We start from the raw sequence: 15,340 nt of genomic DNA on the forward strand, positions 1-15,340 counted from the left end.
CAGAAATTCTGATCCTTTTACTTTTGCCTTTCAATGCAGAGTGGACGCAGATCTCCACCAGGTATCTGCGAGAACAGCTGGCCAAGATCTCCGACTTCTACCACATGGCCTCCGGCGCGGGCGACGCCCCCACCCCTGTGCCTCCGGAGGTGGAGCAGGCGATGAAACAGTGGGACTACAACGAGAAACTGGCCTTTCACATGTTCCAGGCAAGCTTCCCCGAGCACAAGCACAAGCACAAGCACACGGCCCGGCAGAAGGCTTTTGAGCAGAGAGCAACCCCCCTTTAGTTCAGTTTTCCAGGGATTACATTGAAGCTCTGAAAGGCAGCAATCTGACATTGCTCACCTTGACTTGCATTCGGGAGAGACATTTGCGACGGGAGAAGCTTTAACGGGCACATTTTGACTGACAGTTTTCAGTGGTGTCAGCTCTCTGAAAGCTGTTGATGACTTTGTAATTGCACTATTAAATACCATCCTCCTAAGCCTTTTGTGTTTGCAAAACTGGATGTATGCATCCAAAAGTGTCTTCTCATGGATGCCTCCTGCCTCCTAGCCAATCACATCTAGAGCAGCGTGGCTCCCAAAGAAAGGTCATCTTCATTTGGTTCAGCTGCAGATCCAAATGCACACAGAGTGGGGGAAGGAGTAGGAGCCTTTGACCCCAGCGGAGGGGTTACTGAGCTCTCAGTGGCTTCTTGGGAGAAAGAGGGGGCATTTTACTCCTGTAAAAAGTTACAGTTTAAGCAAGTGGCCATCTAGCTCAGAAGCAGCAAAGCCCACATGGAAGAAGCACACCAGTCTGTGTTATCACAAGGTGTTGATAGGATCAGTATCAGGTATTAAAGAACAAAAAATCATATCATTGTGAAGGAGTGTGGAGTGGAAACCCAAAGCCCATCTGTAGACAACTGGACATCCCCCTACAGAAGGTCATGGGGAGGAGACGAGCCAGTCAGGGTGCAGTGTAGCAACGATGAAACATACAACTTTACTCTAGTTCCTAAATGCTTCATCTCCCCCACTAACATGACCCCAATTCTACCTTAAAAATCTGGCTACACCAGAGGTTGTACACTGGTACAGATAGGAACTGGAAACACAGGGAATCCAGGACAGATGATCTCTTTAGGACCATGGTGTGAGTGGTGATACCGGGAGGGTGGAGGGAGGGTGGGATAGAGAGGGGGAACTGATTACAGGGATCTACATATAATGTCCTTGGGGGATGGACAACAGAAAAGTGGGTGAAGGGAGACATTGGACAGTGTAAGATATGGTAAAATAATGTATAAATTATCAAGGGTTCATGAGGGAGGGGAGCAGGGAGGGAGAGGAAAAATGAGGAGTTGATTTTAAGGGCTCAAGTAGAGAGCAAATGTTTTGAGAATGATGATGGCAATGAATGTACACATGTGCTTGACACTATTGATGTATATATGGATTGTGCTAAGAGTTGTATGAGCCCACACTAAAATGATTTAAAACAAAAGTTACAGTTTTAGAAACGCACAAGGGCAGTTTCTACCCAGTCCTTACAGGCGTCGCTGAGTCAAGAGTCATCAGGCGTCCTCAAGCTTTTTAAACGGGGCCAGTTCAGACCATTGGAGGGCCGGACTATAGTTTTTTTTTTTAAAAACACTGTGAACAAATTCCTATGCACACTGGACGAGTCAGCTGCTAAGCAGGACAGGCAGCAGCGACAAAAACACCCGGCGGGCGGGCCAGATAAATGTCCTAGGTGGGCCATGGCAGTTTGAGGACCCTTGATCCAAACCATGGTAACTAAACAGACCTGGTGCAAATCATACAGTGACCAGCAGAGGGCGCCTCGTGCTCACGTTTGCCTCACTGGTGAAAGGAGCTGAATGCCTAGCGTAGATTTGTAGTCCCTGCTATCTCGATCAAAGAGGAAGTGGGTAGAATGGTCGTGCAGTTTTAAACTCTTCCCTATAGAGCCTTAAATGGTAGGGTTTTTGTTTGGTTGGTTTTGTTTTTAAGGCGCGCCAATTAGGAAAAAGCGTGACCCTTTTGGAAGCAGCACCCTTAGGTTTTAGGCCGATAAAAAGAACTCCTTAATCTTAGTTCCCTTCAGCAGAGGATGGCTTTAGGTCTGTGTTCTTTTCTGACTTAGGAGATTTCAGTGTCTCTTAGAAAAAATGTCTCTTACTTTGCACCAGTGTGTGTAGTACTTTTGGAAGTGTTGATTTATATTCATCGGTATGAATATCAAAACCCATTTCTCTTTGATAGCTAACAGTTAGATTCCGAGGTCATAAAATTACTTGGGAAATTCATGTTCACATTGGAAAGCGGGTGATATTTTAGTTTTCCAAGGGCATTTGTCGGCACTGCGGCACTGCAGAAACATAGGTGCGGTGACGTGAACAGATGACTCCTCGTGATGAGCTAGTAGGAAAGTGTCATTGGAAATCATGTTTATAGGGGCTTTCTAATCTTTGAGTCACTAGAAACACACACAAAAAACCCCAGCTCACTACCAACAAGACGGTGCCGACTCACAGTGACTCTGAAGTGGGTCCCTGAGATGTCACTCTTCACAGGAGTGGAAAGCTCCATCTTTCTCCCACGCAGCAGTGGGTGGTGTCCAACTGGTCACCTCGTGGTTCATAGCCCAGTGTGTAGCCATCACACCACCAGGGCTCCTCAGGAGTGAGTTGTGCATAACTGCAACAGGGCATCAGCTAGTTATGCACAGAGTGTCGAAGAAGAATAGTTGTACGTTTGTATATAGGAGTTTGAAGGCAAGAGACCGACAGGTTTTTAATTTTAGTGCTTACATCAAGGGTGGGGCTCTCAGCAAGTGTCAGACCATCCTATGGGACAGTTTGAAAGCACGTGCATGCGTGCATGTATACTGCCTTCTTATTGGTCATCTTGGAATATTTGCACATTATCTTATTATAAATTCTTAACCTTTTATACTGCCGCTGTGTCACTGTGTGACGTTTCAAAGGCTTATTGTATAGGTAGTTAGAGATTCTGGAATCCCCTGTAGGGGAGTGGAGGAGGCTAGAGATACAAGGGGGCACTGAGCTGGGTGAGATTTTACAACCCTTGTTGAGAAGAAGATGGCTTGGGTACTTTCGTTCTTTAGAATGATCACTCTCGGCCAAGTTCCTTCCTGTGACCTTGAATTTGAACCCCCCCTGAAATCTATCCAAGGCTTGATGTGCTCTGGGAAGGGGGGGAGCTATGGCTTCTGAATTCCCTTTTCTTACCTAGGGATTGATTGTTTTTTTTTCAACCCAGAATGAAGTGGATTGTCAAAACCAACCAGCACAACCACGAGTCCTTAGTTTTGTTTAGCTTTTAGTAACAGTAACCAGTGGGGCCATGCTTCCCCGAAACAGTGCTCTCATGATAGCCTGTAGGTCTAAGAGACCTTCTAGAGCATGAGTTGATTTGCTGCAATGTAATTAATACGATATCTTTTTTGTATTGTTTCTCTCTCTCTCTCTCTTTCTCTCTCTCTCTCTCTCTCTCTCTCTCGTCCTTTTCAGGAAGGCATGCTAGAAAAACACGAATACTTGACATGGATCCTGGATGTGTTAGAAAAAATCAGACCAACAGATGACGATCTTCTGAAGCTCTTGTTACCCCTGACGCTGCAGGTACGGTGCTTGTCCCCGTAGCCAGTGACGGTATAGGCCAGACAGGAGGCTACTAGGGACGACAAGGTACGGAGAGGCACAAAGGAAGAGGAAGAAGCCCCACTTTGCAAATGGAAGGGTTACCCTCTTCGAAGCTACAGCACGTGAGCGATGAGGCCTCCCCGGAGGGTTTGCAGTCCTTTATACCGACCATGTCCATAGCTCTTATCCACAAAACGTTTCCAAGGAATCCCACCCACAGAGGTTTTTCCCATCGTCGGGCTAAGCAAAGAGCACCTTTAAAATTCTGGTTCAAGTCTTCCTAGGGATACAGATTTGAGGGGAAGCAAAACAAGTGCTTTCTTACGTGGATGTCTTTATCAACCTTTTACTTTGGTTTACTGTCCTGAACCAGTAACCCAAACCAGCCCAAACTCACGGCCATCCAGCTGATTCCCACTGACACTGACCTCCCAGGTCAGAGTATACCCGCCCCTGTGGGCTTCTGTGACGGTTACTTTCAAGGGAATAGAAAGCCTCATCTTCCCCCCATTTGACCAATAAGAATAGGAAACACATACCTTGGATCTTTGACATTTTTTTAGTTAAAAAATTGTTTTTTAGTCCATTGGGATTAATGATATGTCAAATAATTCCGCATTTCAACCACGTCCAGCAGAATTGTGCATTTGCTACCACAGTCAGTTTCCAAACCTTTGTTTCTTATGTGGACCCCTTAACATCATCACCCCTTCACTCCGCTGACACCTCTGTCCCCCCACCCAAAAGCCCTTATTCCACTCGCTGACTCTATAGGTTCATTCTGTGTTTTTCATACCCCGCCTCCCCAAAGATAAAACACATACCGCAACTTCAAGAGGGTGACCCCCAATGACACGACACTCCCAAGATGCCCTAACATGTCCAATCAGAAACAAACCAATACAGCCCCCCACCCCCAGACATTTTGCCATTCCAAGCAAAATCCGCTGTCTCTGGTTGACGTGATACAAAATGTCAGTTCTTTTCCCTGAAGGGTGATCCGTGCACATGGCACTTCCAACAATAGGGAAGGACACCCCCTCCCCGCCCAGGAGACGCGCTTGTGGCCCGGGATTGGCAGCCCGGGTCTTCTCCCTGAGGCAGGCCACACCCGGGCTCAGCAGTGTCCTGGCTGCTAGGCACGGGGTCCTGAGAGCCGTGGGAGTGCAGCACTGGGGGGCTTGAGCTGCCAACGGGAAAGTTGGCAGTGCCAACCCACCTAGCATCTCTGTCAGAGAACTGCATGGCGACAACCCAGGACACCCCAGGGTCCCTCGTGTTCTGTCCCCTGCCTCCCTTTGAGTTGTAGCCACACGGGGTCCCCACTCAGAGTCTGAGACGGGGCCCATCCACACTGAGTGCCCAGCACACACTAGATTTCCGACTTGGTAGGAAAGAAAACATGTAAGTCGTGAATATTTTTACACTGAGCAGTCGGACTGGTCAGGGTTAAGGCATAGTGAGCTAGGGCCCTGGGGGGATGGTCATCAGTGGGGGACGTCCTGCTGGTGTGGTGCTTCACATGTGAGCCTGTGAACCACAGTCGGAGACTGCCTGACCCCGCTAAGATTAGTCTCAGGAACCTAAGAGAAAGCGCTCTGTGCCATGCACGGGGCTGTCGGGGGCCTGAGTCAACTCGATGGCAGCCCGTATGAAGAAACGAGGTGTTCTCTTCATTCCAACCTCCCCCCCCACCCGCCCTTTCATGCTCGGCTACTGGAGAAGCTGAAACTCCCCAGGGGGGCTCGCCTCATCTCTGCATCCCTTAGGCCCCAGGCGTGCTCCTCAGGGGTAAAAAGCCCGCATTCCCGCGGCCGCTGAACCCTCTGCTCGTGTGCGGGGCTGTCCCTGACGCCCGGTGCATCTCTGCTCCGCAGTATTCGGATGAGTTCGTCCAGTCGGCCTACCTGTCCCGCCGTCTCGCCTTCTTCTGTGCCCGCCGCCTGTCCTTGCTGCTGACCGACAGCCCCAGTCTCCATGCCGCCCACTCCCCCCACATCATGATGGGACCAAACCCCTCGAGCATCGGGGCGCCCAGCCCCGGCCCGCCCGGCCCCGGCATGAGCCCCGTGCAGTTGGCCTTCTCCGACTTCCTTTCCTGTGCGCAGCACGGCCCCCTGGTGTATGGACTCAGCTGCATGTTGCAGGTAAGGCCTGGCCCGTCCGCCTGTGTCAACGCAGGGTGGGAAGCAGTGGGGTCGGGAGCCGCCCCGTCAGCGTTCACGTCACACGTCGCGGCTTTCCCTGATCCCAAGAATCTGTTGAGGGAGTTTCACGTTACCATGTCTTTACCATGGCTCGGGGTTGTGCTTGGCTTTTAAAGGAGGCTGCCCCTTAGGGCACGCTGAGGAGGCAGGGCTTCGTGTCACATACCTGGGACAGGCTGTCAGGAGCGGCCAGTCCCCCGAGAAGGACATGTTTGCTAATGCAGAAGGGCAGAGAAAAAGAGGAAGGCCCTTAACAAGACGGGTGGACGCAGTGGCTGCCGCAGTGGCCCCGGCGTAGGGACAATTGAGAGGATGGCGCAGGACCGGGCAGTGTGTCCTTCAGCGGTGCCCAGGGTCGAGGCTGTGGCGGTTACATCATCTCCTGTCAGCTGGTGACGTGGCAGTCTAGCCTGTCAATCAGGCCTCAGCTTGATGACCGCCTTTGGAGGCGTGAAGGAGATCAATAGCTCACTGGAGGCCACATACTCTCTCTGCTGTCTCCTTGCTGACGAGCCACATGGAGCCACACTGATGGAGCCAGAGCCCTGGAGCTGGAGGAGCCACGTGGAGATGCACTCCAGCGCTGAGATGCTTCCACCGTCATTGGATCTACAAGATTTTCCAGCTATTGGCCTGTGATCTTCCTGCATTCGGTGTCATTGCATGTGTTGTGTGAGTCTGAAGAGGAATTTATAGACTGGTTTCGGACATACGGGCTAATAGCGGACTGGGCTGGGATGTTTTCTCAATATACAGTCGCTCTTTTATATAAAGCTCTTTCTTATACACTTATGAGTGCCTATGGTTGGTTTCTCTAGTTAACCCAGACTAACACAATGGCACTTAACAACAACAACAACAACATTAACTGGCAGGTTGGTGGTTTGAATCTAGCCAGTCGTGGGTTCCACAGGATTGCCCGGGAAGGAAAACCCAGTGGGGTGCAGTGTTAATGAATGGACACACGTGTGTCGCTGTGAGTCAACTTGCTGCCACTGTGTTTGGGATCAAACCAGATACGACTCTTTGCCCTCATCTGTTACACCTTGGGTGTCGCTGGGCCTGTTCTGACTCAGGGAAGCCGCGTGGCAGAGTAGAACCACCCCTTCGTGGTGTGCAGGTCTTCCTGTTGTGGAGTCTGCCAACCACCAATTTCTCTGTCAGCATTTGAACACTTTACCATGGTGCCAACTAGACTCCTCGCTGCCCCCACCTGCAACAGCCCAACTGTGGTTTGTATTTGTCTAGTGGACTCGAGAAACAAATCCACACGCATCCATATGTGTATAAGAAACAGCTTTATATTAAAAAGCAATAGTATATTGAGAAAACACCCCAGCCCCAACCAGATCAAGTCTATAAGTCTGATATTAGCCCATGAATTCCTCTTCAGACTCACGCAGTGCATGCCATGATGCCGAATGGGCTGTGGCTGGAAAGTCCTGTGGATCCAATGGCAGTGGAAGCATCTCCAGGGCTCTGGCTGCCATCAGCGTGGCTCCGTGTGGCTTGTCAACAGGAATGTCAAAAGGGAGACAGCAGAAAGAGAGAGAGAGAAAGAGAGAAGTTCCCAGAATCCTCATGAGAAGGCCACGCCCACAAGAAGGCATCAATCAGGCCATGACCTGATTGACGGGCTAGTCCCTACCCCTTCACTCTTAATATCCTCAAGTTGACGCGAGATTCTATAACTACCACATGGTAGGTTTTCCTTGACACCAAGATACTGTTCCCTAAGCAAACATCCTTTAGAGAATCACAGAATAAGTCAACCTTATTGAAGTTCTTAATTTCCCCATGGCCGCACCTTTCCCTTTTCCAAATAATCGTTCTCTCGCCCTCCGGTCACCACTTGGAAAGTTGCAGACGCGGGTAAGAAGCTCACATTTTGAAGTCGGGAGAAGCCGGAGAGGCGCACGCTACGCTTGGGCTCCACCTCTCACTGCCCGGCTCCCCGGTTCCTTTGCAGACGGTCACTCTCTGTTGCCCAAGTGCCTTGGTGTGGAACTACTCCACCAACGAAAACAAGAGCGCGAACCCCGGCTCCCCGCTGGACCTGCTGCAGGTGGCCCCGTCCAGCCTGCCCATGCCCGGGGGGAACACGGCTTTCAACCAGCAGGTGAGGTGGCCCTTCTCCTTTCTGGGAGGCAGAGGGAGACCAGCTTGGTGTCTGTGTCCCATCTCAGCTGTAGGGCATCATTCCCAGCTCCTCCCCAAACCCCCCCGGTGACCCTGGGTAAGAACCGGTCCCCACCCCCCATACCCAGGTGCTCATGACATTGCTCCCCTACTTGTCTCTTGCCGGACAATGGAAAACTCAACCCACTGCCATCAGGTTGATTCCAACTCACCGTGAGGGACGGTTGGCGGGTGTTGGAGGCTGTGAATTGTGGCGGAAACAGACAGCCTCATCCTTCTCCTATAGAGTGGCCTTGGGTGTGAACCGCTGACCTTGAAGTTAGCAGTACAGTGCTTACCTGACTGCATCACCAGGATTCCTTGATAATGCCACCCCCCAACAGTACTTTTTAGGATGGTTCTAACACATGCCCTCAGCCCCGCACTCATAGTCTCTGAAACTTAATGAAATGTTACATGAGTTCACTGATGCTGGGCTGTTTCGTCCATGGGAATGTTCAGAATAAGGTCTCCTGGCTTTTCTTAAATTTATAAGCCATTCCTGGGAGCCTTAGTGGCTCAGTGGGTTGTGTTGGCTTGATGACCTCAGGTCCGGCTGGTCAACTCCACCACTCAGTTCATGGGAGAAGCATGAGGCTGTCTGTCTCCCGAACAGCCCAGTCCTCCGACAGAGCAGTTCTACGCTGTCCTATAGCGTCACTGTGTGTTGGAATCGACTTGCCGCCAGGGGTGGTGGGGTTGGGGGGGTGAGGGTGGGGTTGTGTTTCCTTTTATGTTAAGTAGTTAATTTCACCCATGGAAGCATGGTTCAGAGGAGATTATATGCATACAACTTTTACCTTTCTGTATCGTTGTGCCAAAAAAGGGGGGCACCTGTCAAAAACAAATTTTTTAAAATAGTTGTATTGTCCTATATATACTTCACATATCATATGATTTAATCGTTCACTCATACTGAGAAGATTTGAACCATTATCACATTCAATTTCAGGGCATTTTCTTCTACTCGTCTCCCCCCCCCCCCCCACACACACACCCCGATCCCCACGCCCCTGCCGTGCCCCTGTCTGCTTCCTGTCTCTGTAGATCTCCCTCTCCTGGATTCTATATACAGAAAATCTCACAAATGTCCTTTTTTTTTTTTTTTCGAAACTAGCCCCGAGTCACCATTTGCAGGGCCTAATAATGCACCTCTTAGACAGCAGGCTGTGCATGTTTTCCATGCAGTTGAGATGGCCGCCCACCGAGGGCCACGGCTATGCGTTCAGAAGACCCTGGCGCGATGCAGACAGTGACTGCCGCTCACCGGGCACTGGTTAATGAGAAGCGGTTGTCTTTCAGGTTCGAGCAAGGATCTATGAGGCAGAGCAGCAGATAAAACAGAGAGGCCGTGCCGTGGAAGTCCGGTGGTCTTTCGATAAGTGCCAGGAATCGACAGCAGGTACAGAACGCCCGGCGGAATGAGGGCTTTGGCATGTTGGACACTGTGCTCTGCATCTTCCTCTCGTGGAGGAAGGAGCGGTGCGCGGACCCTCCCCTTTTCTGGCCCCTCAGTCCTGGCTGTCTAGAATGACAGGTTTGCTTGTCTGGGGGCAATTCTCCAATGGCCAAGAAGTCATATTTTAGGACAGATCCCCTCAGCCCCACCTAAGGAGCATGTTGCCCTACCCCTGCTGCTGTCACCTCTCGCTTGGCTTTTGACACTAGGGTAAGGTGACCAGACGTCCTGCTTTTGGAGGGACAGTCCCAATTTTTAACAATTTTTCCCTCATCCCGCAGTGTTTTAAAAAAGCCCCAACTTTTGGAAAGAATGCATGGGTATATGGTTTTCAGCTGCAATGTGGCTATTTCTCCGGGATATGAATTTTAGCAACGGTGTCCTGCTTTACCAGTGTTAAAATCTGGTCACCTTACTCTAGGGGTGACCATCAGTCGGGTCTTGAACACGCTGGAAGTCCTGGATCGCCACTGTTTCGACCGCACCGATTCCAGCAACTCCATGGAGACGCTCTATCATAAGATTTTCTGGACAAACCAAAGCAAAGACAACCAAGAGGTAGGAGCTCTCTCTCACCGTCACCATCCCTTTCTTAGGGCAGAGTCGTCTTCCACTCCAGCACATCCGGGCGAAGGAGTCTCTACAAAGTGTCGGTATCTTTTTAAGCGGCCTGCGCTCTGAAACCATTCAGTTCTTGGACGGAAATGAGCCGCTGGGTTTAAAATGAAACCCCATCTGCTTTACCCGGGTCTTCTGATCGGGAAGTGCGATAGATGGGTTTGTGGTGCCAACCTGGCCAATAAGAACATGTGGGAGTCATCAGAACGCAGTTTGATTGGAGGGCAAAGAGATAAATGGTTCTGCAAGGCCCGCCGCCATCTCTCTTGCTCTCTGGTGATTGGAGCGCGTGCTGGAGCATGCTGCCTCTGTAGCTAGCTCTCTGTCTCAACCAGAGGAAATTCCTAGAAATCATATTTATATTGTGTTTTTTTTTTCCAAAACCCCTCACACTTTTAAAGAGTCCCATTTGCCTATAAATGACGGAGCTTTTGTAAAGTAGATGCGTTCAGGGAGGAATGTTTACTAAACATCTCTTTAAAAAGCTGCAGGGGTGTGTGAGACAGGATTGGAGCACTCCCTGATAAACCTGCACTCTAAATCTTCTCACCACTGGAGGGCAGCACCAGGCTGGGGCAGCACCTGCACCAGCTACAGCCTGACTTTGGAAGGAGCGTCCCGAGGCTCGAGTGACTTGAGTGTTGACTCCATTCCAGGAAGATTAGATGCGAGTGGGCTGCTTTGTGGTTTTATGAATAAGACGGGAACTCTGTTTTAGACCCATGATGCAGACCGGCCCCCTTCATAATAACCCCATGGAATGAATAGATCCTTTTGTTACTTTTACGACTGAATTATGCTGCATCCGTGAGTGAGTGGGAGAGACAGACAGACAGACAGACTGTGGTGTGCACGTGTACACATGCAAGTGACAAAGTTTACCTGTAGAGCATCTCTGGGGGATGGATGTTTTCTTCCCTGCTGGGTTGCTGCACGCATTTCTGGAACTCCCGTAGGATCTGCAGGGCTTGCTGGCTCGGGGTGGGACTTGGAGGAAGCGTTAGCAGCTCGATGCCGTAGTGCTGTCTCTTGTTAGGAAGTTGCATGTCCTCCCTGTGAGTGTCCTGTCCATCTCCCAGGAAACACGAGCTGTTTGCGCACGAGAACCCTCGGTTCGAATCTGTGTGATTTAAAGAAAGGTGGTTACTGGTGATGATGATGGTAGACTTCATCAGCACGGCGCTGGTAGAACCAGTATGGCGGAGCTACCCGTTCTGTGGGGAGAACCAGCTGTGCTAAGCGCAGTGGCTGGGACGCAGAAAGACAGCTCGCTTCTCTAACATGGACCTGCCCCTCTCTGGTTTCAGAGCTTGTGTGGGGACCGTAGATAACATGGGAGATTAGAAAACAACACTGCACTTGGCTGCTGCCCCCGGGCTCCGGGCTGTGAAGCCTGCTTTTCTGCACTTCCTTTGGGAAAGTTGAAATTGATTCCCTTTCCTCGTCCCCCTTTGCCCCCCTGGAACTGCTAAGGGTAAACCAATCCTCTCTACGTCCTTTTCGCACTTGGGGAGATCAGCTGTCCTAATGGGTGAGGCAGGGTCGGTGGGTGTGGGGGCGGTGAGGTTCACGTCCGCCTGTGTGGGCCGTTGGGGTGTGTAGGAAGTGGCTGCTGTGGAAAGCGGCAGTGCATAGGCAGAAGCGAGTGTGGCTCAGATCCTGCTCCGAGGCTCACCTGGCTCTAGGCTCCATTACTGCGAGGGTGAGCAGCCTGTGTTCACCTGTGGGCCCCAGGGCGGCTCACGTGCGCTTGGCACACTTCCCTGAAATGGCGTGTGCTCTTTTGAGACGGAAAAACCTGAAACTTCTCCCATCCTTCTTAAAAACTCACCTGGATTGCAAACCAGGCGTCAATTCTTTCTCGTGCGAAGCCAATTACCTAGGTATTTCCTACCCGTGAAACCTGACATTATGGTGCCGTGACTTGAAGTGAGGACTGAAGCTGAAAGGCTCAAGCTTAGTTTCCAGCTTTTTTGGGGGTGTGGGGTGTGCTGAGTGGTAGCACTCTTTCACGGGATGTGTATTTTTCCTTATGGCTTCCTCTCCTCGCCCCCGCAGCCTTGGCTTCTGTTCCCGTGTCAGGGCCTTGTGGGAGGGAGGCGGAGAAGCTGTGAAATCCGGATGTCTGTTCAGTGTTGTGCAAGGTGTGCGGACGCCATCCTTAGATCAGGACTCAGACTCCTGTCCCAGTGTGCCTGGCTGCTGGTGTAGACGAGTGAGCCGGGTTTCTGTGTATCAGGCAGCCAAAGGAGTGGGCACCAAGGTGACCCGGGCATGAGGTAAGCCCTGTCTGAACAGGGCGCTTGTGTCACGTTTTTATGGAAGCGCACTGTAGCGCTGCCGCCTGACGTGTCCAGAGAAGCTCTGCGCATGCATGTGCATGTATAGAAAGTTCCCAGCGCGCTCATGGTGTCTGGTGTCAGTGTTTGCGCAGACGCATGCCGCTTTCCAGCTCTTGACCGCATGTCCTCGTGCATTCCCTCGTGTGGAACTTTCAGGGCCCTTTAAAGCTTGGAGGAGGACGTGGATGGCGGCCTGGCTCCCTGCCCAGGGAGTTACTACCTGAGATACTTGCCCGTGAAGGTTGGCGGTTCTCCCTGGTGGCGGTGCGGAAGAATGGCCTGGCAGTCTGCCTCCAGACAGCTCACAGCCAGGAGCACCCCGTGGAGCAATTGTATGGTGCTACTCACAAGGTGGCCAGGAGTCAGAATCCATTGCATGGCGGCGGGGATCGGAAATCTTTGATTCCAGCAACAGCGGACTCCATCACTTTGACCTGCAGGCGGCGGCGTTCCCTCTGAGGCACCAGGGGAGGGAGGGAGGGAGGGAGGGAGGGAGGGAGGGAGGCCCCTTCAGCTGGACGGAGCCCTCGGGCCACTCCCTTCCTCTTGGCTCCTCTCTTTATTCAGGCTGGGTGACGAGAAGCCGCAGCTGCATCTTTGGGGTCTTTGGGGACACAGGCGGAAGGGCAGTGCTACAGGTGGCAGGAAAGCTGCCATCACACTTCTCTCTAGTGCCCAGGAAGCACACTTGCCGCTGAGTCAAGACAAGGCTGGCCCAGCTGCCGGGCAGGACTTGCTGAAACGGCAGCAGCAGCAGCGTGTGTACTTCCCCTTCCCCGGAGACTGCAGCAGAAGCGTCCCGCATACATGCGTTCTCTGGCGTTGGCCCGTGTTTTCTGTCCCAAGCACTCGCAGAGAGCTCGGTGCAGGGCGCAGTGGGCTCGCACTGGTCTTTGGAGCGGCAGGGTTGCCCTCCACTCACCCGGGCACGGTGCTTCCTGGGCTGCCGCAGCGTGGCTGGGAACTCTGTCAGACCACCGTGATTGAAAGACACCTGGGCTCGGTGCCTGCCCTCGCCTCGCTTCTGCTCCGTGTGTCTGCTTGTCAGCGAGTCCGTAGCTCTCTGAGGTGAAGGCCCTTTCTGCTCGCTCGTCTGTCACCCGCCCTTCGTGCCACTCCTGGGTCCCAGCAGGTGCTCCGTAGATGTTTACTGACGTGTTGGGGGGCTTCTTAAAAAGCAGGTTCTGTGGCTGAGGATTAGAAGGAGGAAGCCCTGGATAGAATTTGAATCGGGAAGGCGAGGCAAGTACAGTTTGCGGCTGTTCCCCATGGTGCAAGGCTCAGGTGCCCCAGAGACTTAGTGCAGGCTTGAGGGGGGAGCTCCCAGCCAGAGGTCCTGCCAGGTAGTGCCAGGAGTTTATGATTGGCCACTAACCTAAACGTTGGCGGTTTGAATCCACCCAGCAGCTCCAAAGGAAAAGACCCGCGGAGCTGCTTCCACACAGAGGGCCATGTGGAGAGCCCTACGGAGCAGCAGTGGACTGCTGGGGCCGGCCAGCCGGCAGTGACAGGCTGTAACCCTGGACAGCTCACTTGCCCTCTGTGCCTCCGTGTCCCCATCTGCAAGGGGACATCCTGTTACCCGCTGGCATGAAGATGATGCAAGTGTTGTTGGACAAAACATTCACATGCCTTCCAGTGCCTATCCTTAAGGCCCCAAACCCAAAAGGCTCATGGCCATTGAGTCAATGCCAACTCATCATAGCCGCGCCCCGTGGGACAAGGGGGAGCTGCCCCTGTGGGTCCCCAATGCTGCGACTCTTCTTTGCGAACTAGGTAGCCCCGTTTTTCCCCTGCGGAGCGGCTGGTGGTTTCAAACTGTTGGCTTTGCCGTTAGCAGCCCAGTGCAGAACCACTGCGCCACCGAGGGAGGTGCCCCTTCAGTAAGCCCTCGTCGTGGTTATTGTAGAGGGACGTGCAACATGGCAGGTGGAAAGACAAGGATCCGAGACTTACTGACAGTGGCCCTACACACACGCATGTAAGGCCCAGCCAGTGGATCCGGTCCCATGCGTTCTTTGATTGTGCACCGGCTTTACCCCAGTAGGGAAGTGCTGAGTGACATGGGCCACCCAGGGAGAAGAGACCAGAGAGAGACTGCCCACAGGTGGGAAGCTAGAACGGGCACGGTTAGGTGCTGAAGTCATTTCACGTCAGGTGAGGCGAAGAACAGCCACCTTCAGAGACAAGACCGAAGCTGCGGAGGCTCCAGAGAGGCAGGACCCACGCAAGCAAGAGCCACGCAAGCAAGAGCCGCGTGCGTGGTGGCTTCCTGCGCAGATGGTTCATGCTGGCTTCAGGTTGACCCTAATGCTGACCGCGGCTCAGCGAGGACGAGCTGGGCTTTGGGCATCCCTCTTGCACCTACCATGCGCTCAGTGGACACATTGCTCAGCTCTCTCAGCCTTTACAAGGCCCATTTCCTTTCTGGGTGCCTCAAGTCGGTTAGGAAAGGTCATGCTTAGCCGCCTTACTGGACAGCGGCCCGGCTAGGGAGAGTGTCCCCCTGTTTTGTTCCGGAGCAGGTTCAGCTACAGATCTCATTGGGGGAACTTCCTGGTGGCAGAGTGGGTTACGAGTTGGGCTGTTCACCTCAGGGTCATCAGTTTGATACCATCAGCAGCTCCGCGCGAGAAAGATGAGGCTTTCTACTACCGTGAAGGTTCACGGTCTATGGGCAGTTCTACCCTCTCCTGTCGGGTTACTATGAGTGGGAATGAGTTTGTCTTGGCTGCTTGTTGACTATGACGCACTCAGGAAAAGATGTCCCCCAGCGCTGCCCATGCGGGAGGGCCACAGGTGATCCCTTAGGGCAGTTCTTCTCAGCCTTCCTCAGGCCGTGACCCTCATGTGGTGGTGGCCCCTCCCCCCACCATAA

At 52.4% G+C, this 15,340-nt stretch overlaps 1 protein-coding gene across 2 annotated transcripts in view; it reads left to right on the forward strand.

Moving 5' to 3' along the window:
* MED12L (mediator complex subunit 12L) overlaps nt 1-15,340 on the forward strand; it is a 375,484-nt gene that overhangs the window by 79,133 nt on the left and 281,011 nt on the right. For both annotated transcript variants that reach the window (XM_075555944.1, XM_075555945.1), the window contains exons 6-11: nt 40-209; nt 3,527-3,637; nt 5,536-5,805; nt 7,835-7,984; nt 9,346-9,445; nt 9,924-10,060. In XM_075555944.1, coding sequence (XP_075412059.1) covers nt 40-209; nt 3,527-3,637; nt 5,536-5,805; nt 7,835-7,984; nt 9,346-9,445; nt 9,924-10,060 — 938 coding nt within the window. The remainder of the gene's footprint in view (nt 1-39; nt 210-3,526; nt 3,638-5,535; nt 5,806-7,834; nt 7,985-9,345; nt 9,446-9,923; nt 10,061-15,340) is intronic.

This window comes from Tenrec ecaudatus, chromosome 8 (assembly GCF_050624435.1).
Source record: "Tenrec ecaudatus isolate mTenEca1 chromosome 8, mTenEca1.hap1, whole genome shotgun sequence".
Taxonomy (NCBI): Eukaryota; Metazoa; Chordata; class Mammalia; order Afrosoricida; family Tenrecidae; genus Tenrec; species Tenrec ecaudatus.